The 13,018-nt window shown below is 42.1% G+C and overlaps 1 protein-coding gene across 3 annotated transcripts in view; it reads right to left on the bottom strand.

Annotated features, from left to right (window-relative positions):
• The window catches only part of SETBP1 (SET binding protein 1), a 262,079-nt gene that overhangs the window by 66,438 nt on the left and 182,623 nt on the right, over nucleotides 1-13,018 (bottom strand). For all 3 annotated transcript variants that reach the window (XM_069880365.1, XM_069880366.1, XM_069880364.1), the window contains one exon: nucleotides 8,738-12,203. In XM_069880365.1, coding sequence (XP_069736466.1) covers nucleotides 8,738-12,203 — 3,466 coding nt within the window. The remainder of the gene's footprint in view (nucleotides 1-8,737; nucleotides 12,204-13,018) is intronic.

Genomic DNA, 13,018 nt, shown 5'->3' with positions numbered 1-13,018 from the left:
TGGAGGCCACGTGTGGGGCATAGACAACTCCACCCTCAGCTGAGGTGGGAAACTTGTTCTAAGTGGTTTTGAGGTTTTGTTAAGAAGCAAAACAGGAAATATGTATGAATCTGGAGTTTAACCATTATTTAAACTTCTTGCTCTCTCAGGGCTGTTGTTTTTGTTTTCTTTCAAAATCGAAAACAAGTAAATATCAGAATGACTGACAATTCTGCAACTGACCACGTCCCAGTTGTGGGATAAGTCCAAGGTTTTCTGGTTTAGACTAAACTTCAAGCAGCAAAGAGAACTTGGAGTAGTTCAGGGATTTATTTTTTTTTTTTATTTTTAAAGCAGACCAAGCAGCTCAAAGGCTGTGTCAACTCACTTAAGCGTTCTTTATGCCAGCTAATTGTAGCTGGCACAGGAAACAATGCTGAGTATTGCTCCCTTCCTTGCCTGCACTGGAGGCAGAGGAAGGACCACTGAGTTCCTCCTAAAAATCAGTGAAAATTAAAGTATACATGTCAGTGGGATGAGGACCATTGGCACAAGCACACCTGTCCAAACATGCTGACCCCCATGCTTAGTGCCACTATCACTGCCGAGGGTATCGAGTGCCCTTTTGTCACCAACCTTCCCTCTGGAGACCGTGAAAACCACAAAAGCTGGGTTTATAGCCTTAGTAATGAGAGCTCTCCCCAGCTCTGAGAAAGATATAGAGAAACCATCAAGTCATCTCTGGAGCATGGGAATAGGAAAACTGTCACTACTGGCCTAAATATAGGACCTAACAGCAAAATCTGCCATCACCAGAACAGCACACTGCTGTGTTTTGTGGTACATTGCTGATTCACATTACATGACACTGCTGAGCAACCTCTGCGAGATGTCTCCACGACTCTCCTTCTAGTGCTATATAACGCTGGGTTTGGGACAGATTCTGTGATGAGATATGTTGATGTCACACACACAAAAAAAAATGCCCTAAGAGAAGTGAGATACTGATAGGTATAATATAAGCAGGCTGAGCTATATCTTGCAAATGGGATCAATCAGACAAGTTTCGCACAGTTTGCTTGTGGTTTATTTATGCTGCCTGTGTGTGCTGCATAAAGTACCAGAAACGTTCTTCCTGCTGCTCCAGCATCACTCTGATGTCAGTACTTTGATTTGATTTTCTGTCACTGTACTTGCAGATTAAATTTCAGCCACTGACCCACAGCTTGATAGCTCATTAGCAAATCCCTCTGAGCCATCTAGTCCTGCCCTTGCTTGACAGTTAACTCTGCACTGCATGTACCCCCAGAGCCTCCTGAAATCAGCACCGCCCCATGTGAAAGCTTGGCCAGACTCAGTCCTGCTGCAAGCACCTATGGGGATCCATGCCCAGCTTCATCACTAATGATTCCTATTATGAGTCCTTGGGTCTTTTCAAATCTTTGAGGTTGTGTTAAAACTCCTCTGTAGACATTCAAAGCTTGCCTTTCCCACCCCTCCCTTCAGCCCTTGATCTATAGGGGAATTACTCTGACTTCCTTCTTCATGAAACCTTGAAACAGGGCATTCTTATTCCTTTTGTTGTTCAGCATCATTATTGCAATCAGGCAGACTAAGGCAGCTGGGATTATGCTCTGTCAGCTTTCTTTTGCTTGAGTACATGAATATAAACCTGTTGGTAGGCAGTGGAAATGGACAGGCTGCCTCAGATCATACTCTGCAGGTCACAGACCTCGACACTCACTTTTGCAGTTGGGTAGGATGGGACACAGGTTGCCCTGAGTGCTTTACAATCTCACTGGCAGATATCTTGAGCTCAGCTCTTCGTATTCCCAACTCTGAGTCTCAGTGACAAGCAGGTTAATATTGATTAATACAGCCATTGCTTTATTTTTTTTCTTCCATGCATGTGAGCAGATCTCTTGCCTTGTATCTAGATTATCAATGTTTTGAGCAAGAAATTATATTGTGTATAGTCCAGAGCTATAGCACACACTCTTCTTAAACTGCCACTTACACAAGTATCCAAGCTTGCACTGTCAAAATCTTCATCCACCCCTCTTCCTCCAAGCTAAAGAAATCTCTACAAATGCTGAACCAAGACTGCATTCAGCACCCAACAGGTAAAGCAAAGATGCAAGGATTCTGTTTCTGGTGCACTCTCACTAAAGCCATGGATGGGACTTCCCAGCCCCACAATCTCTTTTCGACTTAACAAAAACTTCACTCCAGAAGTCAACCTCACTGATTTTAATGTGAAGACACTTGATTTACACCAGGTGAAGATGAGAATCTGGCCATGATTCTTTACTGCCTTTTAAAGCCAAGAGCCCAGGAGAAGCCAATTGCCTCTGATGCAAAGCTGCTGCACACCCAATGTGCAATCTGCAGAACTCCATAAACCAGCAGTGGTCTAAATAAAAACTTCAAACAAGACATTCTGGTATTGGCCAGAGAGAGTGAAGATAAATAGCTCAGAGCCGCCAAGTTGTGAAGGAAGAACTGCTTGACTGTTGGACAGAGAGCAAAGTAAGAGGCAGAAATTAGGCAGGGTGCCGGGAGGCTTGTAACACTCCCAAACAGAAAAAGGGTCGCAGCATTTAATTTGATTAATTCATCACTGGTCCAAGAGACTTTGTATTGAGCCTCAGGCAGCACAATAAACATACAATCATTACGAAGGGAAGTACAAGATCGGTTGGGTGGTAAATACTCTAGCTCCCTCTCCTATTACAGCTTCCTTCTTGTTTCTTCTATCCTTGGTCAGTGCTAACACTGGAAATAACACAGGAGGTAAGTGGTAGCATTAAAGCAACAAAAGCCACTGTATTTCAAATGCCTTGGTCAAAACACTTTCAAGGAAAGCTTTAACTTGCTTTCCCCGTCATTTTTGTTTTCCCTTAACCATCCATTCCTCTAGAAAATGCTGTGGGCAGAATGGACTAGCAGTCATGCTAGCTTGGCCTCCTCTTCCCAAGAGTGGTGGAATACTTAGTGGAAAACAACAACAAGGACGTTTATTTTAAGGGGGCCAAATGCTGATTTTGGAGGTCATTACAGTAGTTTTGGTTGTACTCATCAGCATGGAGAGGCCTAAACAGCTGTTTTGATTAAATTAATTGTATTTACAAATAATGGTATTTTGTAAAGCTCTGGTGCTAACTTTTATGGGCCAGATGGTACAAACACTCACACCATAACTGTACAGTGCCTGTCCCTCATCACGGGACACAGGGGAATGGCAAAATTCCCAGACAAATATTGAGGCTTACTGAAATTTAGACACTTTTCTGCATTCACATGAGAAAACTATGAGAAGGAGGATTGGTCTCCAATCCCTGGACCACACATCAGCCTGTGCCTGCATCTGCACACACAATACCATATGACATCTAGGTCCTGTTGAGTGAAATGCCACTAACGAAGAATTCAAGTTGACTTATACGAGTATTTGAATTGATATCTAATGAACTTCATTTATTGCCTCATTGTCATTTCTCCTCCCTTGTATGCAAAGGTGCATCTGCAAGTATGTAGCCAACACCCAGTCAATACAGACAGTCATTTTATCTCTAAGCTGGTCAGATAAGAAAATGTTCATTGAATATAGAGTTGGACGACTGTTACTGTACCCTGTTACTGAAAGAATGAACAATGAATCAACTCTGTGATTCTGGAGCTGTAAATATCTATCTACCTACCTACCTACCTACCTACCTATCTATCTATCTATCTATCTATCTATCTATCTATCTATCTATCTATCTATCTATCTATGTGTGTGTGTATTAAGTACTATTATACTGAAATCAGAAAAAAATGATTAATAAGGCTGTCAGCAAACCTTATTTTCCTGCATTTTCAGTATACATTCAGAAGAACAAATATGCTTACCCACTACCAAAACACAAATCCAGCCTTGGTGTAAAACTTGTGGCTGACTAAAGGCTTTATGGTCATAGTCCAGAACTACATATGCTGTTTCTTTAGAAAAAAACAACTAAACAACACTCCCCTCAAACCAAAACAAAATTCATGGTGGATTTGCCAATATTCTAACATGTTTGGTTTTGCTTATAGTGAGTCCTGTTTTAAATCACAGTAATGTATTTGACTTCTGAGAGAGGACGAACCAGGGATTTATTCAGTGCTGTGTGGCAATGGACCATTCTGGCAGGAAACTAAGCCACGGAGGGGAGTTTTTTCAGGGAAGAACTCTCATCTGGATAAATGGCACTTCTCAGCAGATCATGTTTACTTATATGTGTGTTTGTACTGACATCAAATGAATGCTGTTCATTAACTTTGTTGTCACTTCTCCTCCCTTCCTCCAGTATTGCTCCTACTCTTCCTTTGGAAGGTTTAATCACCCAATGTAAGGCTTTTTAAAAGGAACGATGGCACTTTTAAGATAAAGACATTAGAAAATAGCTTTAAATAAATACAATATACAGTTGTGAATTCAATAAGCATGGTTTATATATGAATGCATGCACAGCATGGCCCCTTTTCTCTCCATTAAGCAAGAAAGTCATAGACACAAACACCACTCACTGTGTGATGCTCATCCTCTATCTAAAGCTGCTACTGATTCCATTAGAGTTAAACCAGCACCATACAGACTAGCTGAGGAGGAAAGCTTGAATCAGAAGAAATTCAGCTTGTAACACTGCTGGACATTGAGGGAGGAAGGCATGGAGGGGCTTGTAGGTAAGTTAAGCATTAATTTGTAAAGCATGTTTGTCATGCTAACTATCTAGCATTTGGAGACTGATGATTACTACCTTCTTAATAGCTGCATATGATTAACTTTCTATTCCTGTAAATTTACTGTGCAGGGTGTCTGTGTTATATCTGATGAAACCCATGTACTTATTAGCTGTTTTTTAAGCCATGATGTCCAATAAGTAAGCAAGGCAATCTGTGTATAATCATAGCTTTAAAAAATAGAAGCAGAAATACAGTGAGCATAAAGTAGCATAGACCTTGATTAGTCTCACTATAAAGAAAAATGGAAATACAGTCCTGCATACAGCGACTTTTAACCTCAGCTAAGTCCTGGCCTCAAATGATTGTAGCTGGGACATAATCAGGCAGGCTGTATACATAAATTGTCATCTTATCAATATACCTTAAAATGCTAAATGTGCTTTTTCTTATTCACCCACCTAAGGATACAGGGAAGAGGTAACTGTCCCTGCTCTTTTCCAAGGCATAAGCTATGACATTGAGACTGCTTATCAGCAATGGAAATCTCTTCTTCAGTATGGCTTACGAAAGAAAAGGAAGCAGCCACGTGGAGATGTGGAGCCTGCTATGAGGACTTCTTTAAAATGCAGCCCTGCTCTCAGTGTCCCCAGCCCAGCTGTGGCACCAATCTGTGGCCTCTCCTTGGGTCCCTCATTCGTGGCTTTAGTAACTACTGGGAAGCAGATGAAAGGATCAGCCACCCAGATATGCACAATGCCTCAGGTCACAGAGTGCCACAGGAGCACCAACAATGCTTTGCAAATGCATGAGATGCACCTTTGACTGTGGGGAGTGAAAGAAGGGAGTCAACTGAGTCAATGATTGGTGCACACAGCTTGAAAGCTCTGCTTAGGATGTGCTCAAGTGACAATGTGGCTGTGGCAAAGCAGGATTTGAAACTCTTCCTGTTGTATCTTTGCCTATAGGTCAAACTAATGTCACTGGACTAGTCATCTGCATTAGCCAAAGAGGAAAGTAGGTTTTAATCAGTTTTTATTAATTAATCTTGAGCCAGGACTGCAATCAACTTGTTCAGAAAGTAAGGACGATAACTCTTCTCTTGAAATCCTATTTTCCCATAGTTGTAAAATAATACTTAGACTTTAATGTTATATGGCAGGACTGTCTTCTACATGCATGGCCACTACATAGCACCAGGGAGCACTGGTCTTTACAGAAGCGGCTAATTGCTGCTGTTACAACACAGATGATAATAACAAAAATGACAAAAGCAAAGTGGTGCCTGCACCACCACACTACACTGAAGCAAACTGCAGTGCCTGAATGCCAAGGAGCACTAAACGGTTCTCTCATCACTCTCTTCAGAGATATCTCTACCGAGTGTGGGTGGGTTTTGCTCAGTATTTCATCTGCAGCAACATACATGAGGCTGTAAATGGCATTACTGAGCATGCCAAAGTGCCCATGCAGTAAAGATAACACTGAAACTGTGATATAAATCTATTTTCAGATTTCAGCTGAATATTCAGGATGCTTCCTCTTATTCCTGTTATGTGTTATATTTATATTGAGAAAAAACACAAATACCAAATAGCAAGAACAATCAGGCTATGGAAACTGCCTCCTGGGACAGAGCTATATGTTCTCACAGTGTTTTGTTTTTTTCTTTTGTCTTTTATTTTTATGATTAGTCAATCACTGTTTGGTCACCTCAGGGAAATGCAAGGTGAATTAGAAGAAAGCAGGTCAAGGTTATCATGGAAAAGTTTAATCCCTCCTCGGTGTGAACCAGTTAATATCTATGCCTAGACACAAGTATGGACCTCTGTTGGGAATCCCAGTGAAGGTCAAAGGCAGAGAGGAAAAAAAAAAAGCTGCACTGAGATATTAGACAGTCATAAGCAGACAGATGTTTCTAGGCTTTAATGAGCAGTCTTGGCTCCAGGCTTTTCTTGGCAGAGCTGTTTAGTTTTAGTATTTTTCCTTGTAGTGCAAGGTATGGCTCTGCTTAGCTGGCTCTGCTTAGCTAACCGCTGATGACTTTTCCATCTAAATAATAGCTTGACAATGAAGAAACCATCTCATAATCTGTGGCTTGATGGATTAGGTCATGGGGAATGATGTGCAGTTGCAATCATGAAAAATAAAAATAAATAAAAATAATGATTTTAGTTTAAATGAGAACCAGTTTCAAAAGTTTAAACAGCAAAGCTTATGGAGCGCCTGATGCAAGTTTTATCACTACATCTTATGTTTTTATTGTCAAGGACAAAAACCAAAGGGAAAATAACACAAAAAGGACTTTTTATTTACAGTTCCTTTTCCAAGTCAGCCTGGTGGGTATCATGCCCCTCCTTTAGAAATTCATTTGGGTTCAGTTGTCCTGAGAAATTTCTCTTGACAATTTGCTATGCCTAAGTGAAAAATATTAAATAGGAAACTACAGGTTTAGCAAACATCTGTTCAGAAAGCAAAAAGGCTACAAATCCAATGGTTATCAAACTGTGAAATCAGTAACTTCCAATAAAAATACCCTGAGAAACAGCCTTGTTAATAATTTTGAAGACTTTTAACCCTTATCGGCTAGGACAATAGTTACTGCAACCTCTGGGGGAGGCCAATTTTCTTCTTTGTCAGGCATGTAGTAAGCCTAATAAAACCAGTGACTGAATTCAGTCTCTTTTCCAGTGTTTCTGGGCGTCTCATTTCTGGGTGTCACAATTGACATGATATAATGCAATACAATGAGTAGGAATGTTTTCATGGGATAACGTCTCATTTTCAATTGCTTTTCATTGCTGTACTCCAGATTCAGTCGCAGTGAAAGAAATGGAAATATCTAGATGACTTAAACTTGAGCAGGCTTTGGATCTCAATCAATTACAAGTCAATAAAAAACTTAAAAGCCCTACATTGGCAGGTTATACAAATTCTCTCATCCCTCTGTGTCCTCAGCTGATGCTTTTTTCATTTTAGAGACTATGGATTATGTTTCTTTGAAGCTCTTATTTAGCATGTCAGATTCTCATCCACCACTGGCTGTTTCAGTAAAGACCATCCTTTTCCCAAACCAAGAGTGGAATCTGCTTCGTGATAAATATCTGATTCTGTAGGACCTCTGGGCTGACTCCCAAGATAAATACATTTATACTGCAGCAAAACACCTGCCTCTGTGTCACCACAAAAGCAGCTCCCTATTGTAAAGTACAATTCAGTCTCTTAGATGAGATTCAGATTCCTTTTTTTTTTCCCTTCTGCTAGAGAGGAACAGATGTACTTAGCAGCCAAAAGGAACTTCCTCCCTCCTCATCTACCCAGCTTGTACTTCCAAGTCATGAGTCCTAAAACTCTTCAGAGTCAATTGGCTAGGCTTTATTGTTTCTGTGACACCAATCCCTTCCCACAGTCACTCAATGCTTAGACTAATTACTTTACATGACACCTGCTGACTGCAAGTGACAGATTTACATTAGGATTGTACCCTGGGTCTCCATACATTCAGCCCAGCTATCACCATGATGGGTCCCTCTGGACCAGCAGTACACCACACAAGTAATAGGACACTGACCCAGCTCCACATCATCCCATGTGTTTGGTCTATCCCATCAAGAAATTGCTTTTGTATATTTTGTGGGCCAGTGAAGAGACTCTCTGCTGAGTATTGTGGCTGTTCTCCCAGAGGATGAGCAATGACTACCACCTCAAGACATTAAACACCAATAAGAGGTATGCCTACTTGCCAACGGGCATTATATTGCTGCTGAAGAATGCAATGATGAGATTTTTTGGAGGAAGCACAACAAGAGATAAGCAAAGACAGAACAAATGTTTATATACATGCTGTGTAAGAACTCAAATATTTTTAAAGGTTTTGCCTTAATCTGTGGCTGACTTTCTTGTTGATGTCTCCAACATTTGGATGGAGAGTGGAAGCTGATTACAAAAAGCCAGAAACTCATTAACCTATTTGCAGTAAATGTCAAGTCCGTCTTTCTTCAGCATTAAAATTTAAATGCAGTTAGGTAAAATAGGTTAAAGGAGAGCTTACCTGAAGAGACTGAAGAATCATAAGTACTTCTATCTTTCCTACTTGTCCTGAAGGGCTGAATGTCCTTTTCCCTGTAAGTTCCAAACCCTTCAAAGCTTCTTCTTTTATTTCCACTTGCATCACTGTCCCGCTTCTCACTTGAGGAATTTATTTCACCGAACATGTCCAAGGACTCTGACCTTCCATTACTCTCAGTATTACCAGAATATCTCTTTGCGCAAGAGTCAATGGGATCATTGCTTGAATCACTTTTATCCTTACTCTGTGTCCACTGCTGGGCATCAGAAAGTGATAACGTAGACAGTGTATCCACTTCAAAGTTACTCTTTGAGCCTTTGTGTCCGGTTTCACAATGCTGGTGCTTCTGCTTCTCCTTATGCTTGCTTTTCTCATTGAGCAAGGAAAGGTCTTTATCTGAGCTGCTTAGCCTTTCATTGATCGCATGGCTGGAGAAGCTAGCGGACTTGCTAGCAAAGAGACCACTCAGATCTTCATGTGTCCCCAATATCCGCTCATCCTTATGCTTGTGCTTATGTTTGTGTTTCCTCTTGTGAAGTCGGCCACTTGAAAGGCTTGTTCCTCCAACCTTTGGAGGAGCCAAAGAGGACTGTATGTCTCCAAGGCCCATTCCCACAGGTGTTTGTAGGTGCACTCCATGTTTTGCTTTATGCTTGGCAGTGGTGGACATCTTCATATGGGAGCTTGCATGGAACTGGGGCGGGGGCACGGTAGGTCTCATAAATGGGGAAGCCGCTCCGAGCGTGTGAGACAGGTACAAAGGAGCTGGATACTGACCATAGTAACCCAGATTCATCATAGGCATTGAAGTGTAAGGCATTCCATAGGGTGCATAGTAACTCCCACTGGGAATAGGGTAACCAAACCCTTGTAAAAAAGGCACCTTTGTCATGGTGTCATTGGTTTTGGCAGGTCTACCACGCTTCTTCTTAGACTTCATGTCAGAGGTCCTACGAAGATAGAGCAATGGGTCGTACTGGATATATGGCACAGGGTAGTAGTGATCAAAATTAATCCTGAAGATGCTGGGATATGGATTTTCATGATAAAATGTGTAACTTCTATGTGAAATCCTGAACACTTGAAACTTACTGATGAGTTCCTCAAGGTCTGCCAGAAACTGGAGGTCATCTCTGTTCTGCAGGCTTTTCCTTTTCCTCTTGTGCTTTGGCTTTTTAATACTCTCATGAGAGAGAAAGTTATCCACAATGAGATGCTTCTGCCGGTGACCATGCCTGTTCTTTGTGCTGGTGTCAGATGGGATAGCCTCTGGATTGTCCAGGGTGCAGAAATCAAAGGAGTATCTCCGGCGGGATTCTGAGCTTTTCTCGGCTTGGTCAGAAGTGCTGTTGTTATCTGTACCTATCCCACTGTCACTTGGTATGGTTTCCTCGCTGTGAGACTCACTTACTGGCGACAGAGTGACCTCTTTCAGAGAACCTATTTCACAGAGGTGGGAAGGTGAATTAGCCATTAACCTGGGTGGGGACAGCTTCCAAGTTCCACTGTGCATTCCTTTCTGGGTTTTTGTAGGAAGAGCACTGATAGGTTGAAGATTTGGCATAGTCTTTAACTCTGAAAAATTGGTTTCAGTGCTTGCAGGGCTAAGGTTGCCATTAATCCCCACTAACTGTGTCGAAAGCGAATGAATAGCTGCTGGTGACGATGCCACAAGTGACTGCAGGTTGGAAGGCACTGCTGGGTTTTCTGGCTGGCTGGAAACAGGCCTTGAGTGCTTGATGGCTGTCTTAGGTTCTTCTGGCTGAGGCTGCAGCTCTGCTCTTGGCTTTCTGCCTCGTTTTTTACCAATGTAGATAGTCCCCCTTTTGCTGACATTGATCTGCTTCCCTAGTCTGGCATCAATGGTGGTTGGCCCAGCATTAGACGGTGGCTGAACTTTTGTTTTCAGAGCTATGCTGCTGGAGCAGGAGGACAAGATCTGATTTAGAATATTCTTCCTCTTGAGGGTCTTCATTTTATTAATGGTCTTGATGGTCTTCTTATCCAAGACCCCAAGCTTCCCGACCTTTTTGTGAAACTTGAGTTCACTGATGGACTTGTCCTCTCCTGGGACCAGCTGGGCCAGCTTGGCCAGATTCCGTCTCCTCTTCCTTTTCTTTGTTCCTGGAAATTCACGACTGATTGGACTCACTGGGCTAGTGGAGGTTCCCTCATGAATGGTTTCAACAGTGAGCAAAGGCTGTTTCTTTGGTCGTCCTCTTTTTTTCTTGACAGGTGTAATCACAGTAAGACTGTCTGTATTGGTATACAGAGGGCTGGATGGTGTGATAGGATAGGCTGAAGGGGGCTCCACCATCAGCTTCTCAGATGTTGTCATGGAGGTCTCCCGAAGAATAGACTTAGGTTTGCTGCAGGTCCATCGCCGCTTAGCTGCGTGTTTGGGGTGCTGGACCTCAGATATTTTGCCAACTGCAGGAAGATCAGTGGGTAGGAGAGTGGGAGTCACAGCTACAGGTTTTCTGAGTCTGGTGGCACTGTTGGAGGAAGCTTTGTCAGTGAGCACACCACTGTCGATAGCTACTAAGGGGCACTCATTTTCAATAAGTTTCCCTGGCTTTGTGGCTCGAAGATCTTTTCTACACCCGTCTGGCTGAGAGCCAGTCCTATTTGCTACTTCACTGCTCATAGCAAGTCCAGAAGGCAAGCTTTTCTCCTGGATAGTTTTCTCTATGGAAGATTTTGTGGATTGCCTTTTTTTCCTTTTGTGGCCAGATGGATCTGTTGTCGGTGACTTTATTGGAATAGTAATTCGTACATGACTGGTGTCGCTTTCACAACTGCTAGCAGAGGTGGGATTCTGTTTTGAGGGTGATATATCCAACACACTGTCCATCGAGTAGGACTCCTTTTTCCCTTCCATGTTGTCATGTGATTTGCTGTCAAATGCTTTCTGAGCACTCTTCACCCACTCAATGTCTGCAGTTTGCATGGTTTGACTTATCAAATCCTTTTTGCTGGACTTCTTCTTCGTACTCCCAGCAAGCTGATCAGGACCCTCTAGCTGCATTCCTCCTTCTTGGTCACCAAGAGGCAAAAGCCCATTGCACTCAGAGACACTGCTCGGCTGTGCGGCTGTGCTGATGTTGTTGGGTGACGAGACTGCACTGCAAATGGCAAGCTCTTTACTACTGGCAGACAGTTGCCCCCATGTGCTGCTGGCACAGGACTTCTTTGCTTGGGATTTGCTGAAGGAAACTCCTGGATCTGGAGAGGAGACCTTGTTGGCACTAACTGTTTCTCGACTGGGTTCTGTGTTGATGAAGCAACTTTGAGAAGCAGATCCAGTATCGGAGCTTGCTGACCAGTCAAGATGATGCTGGGTGCTACTTTTCTGCTGGTGCTTTGATTTTAAGGTGTCGCCGGTGAAGTCTTGCTGGAGGCCTGTATCGTAGTGCAGAGCAGAATGTTTTTGTGGCCTGTCATAAACCTGGGAAGTAGCAGAAAATAAACAGAAAAAAAAAAATTAGTTTGTCAATGCATTCATAACCCTTTGTTGCAGCTTTCTGTTTGTACTGTGAATGACTCTTAACCAATGTCCTTTGTTAAGGACAATGTAAGGGTTAGGAGACGTTATAAGCCTTCATCTCTTGGAGCCAAATTTGCATTTAGCTTCATGCACTGTAAACAAGCTTTGTTTTGTTTTCCTACTCTAAAAACAATGGAAATATTTCTATAAATTCTTAATTGCTAAGGAAACATATTCTATTGATTTTTAATTCAAAACATAAGTAAAATATTCCCTCTCAATGGACGAATGGTGCAAGTCAGCCTCCTGGTGAGAATCCCTTTTTCCTGAAAAATAATCCCTCACAGAACTTGATGTGCAACAACAGCAATTAGGCTCATTGTTGTAAACAAGAAAAGCGCAAAATTATCTCGGAAGTTGTAACAAATGAGGAAAACCCATGAGTCCAGTTCATTGTGAAGCCATAATCTGCAAAGATTTACTTGCTTAAATTTCCACATAGAAGTCATTTCCACAAACTTAGTGCTTAAAGTCATATGCATAGCATCAAGCGTGTGAGGCACACTTGGCAGGTTCAAGATTTGCATTACTCCCTCTCCATTTTAATAATCTGCTATTTGCAATGTTAGTAAGAGATATTTTCAATATGATTTCTAATCTGACAGCAGCTCTTCAAGCTGCAGAGGTTAGAGTAAGGGCAGAATTATGCTGAAGACTGCTACAGAGCAGAGGAAAGTCTGCTTTTTTTTTCTTGGTGGGTCTTCTTCAGCTAAAGA

The sequence above is a fragment of the Phaenicophaeus curvirostris genome, chromosome Z (genome assembly GCF_032191515.1).
Source record: "Phaenicophaeus curvirostris isolate KB17595 chromosome Z, BPBGC_Pcur_1.0, whole genome shotgun sequence".
Classification (NCBI taxonomy): Eukaryota; Metazoa; Chordata; class Aves; order Cuculiformes; family Cuculidae; genus Phaenicophaeus; species Phaenicophaeus curvirostris.
The sequence above is the reverse complement of the archived record's forward strand: the minus strand, read 5'-3'. Positions and strand labels throughout refer to the sequence as shown.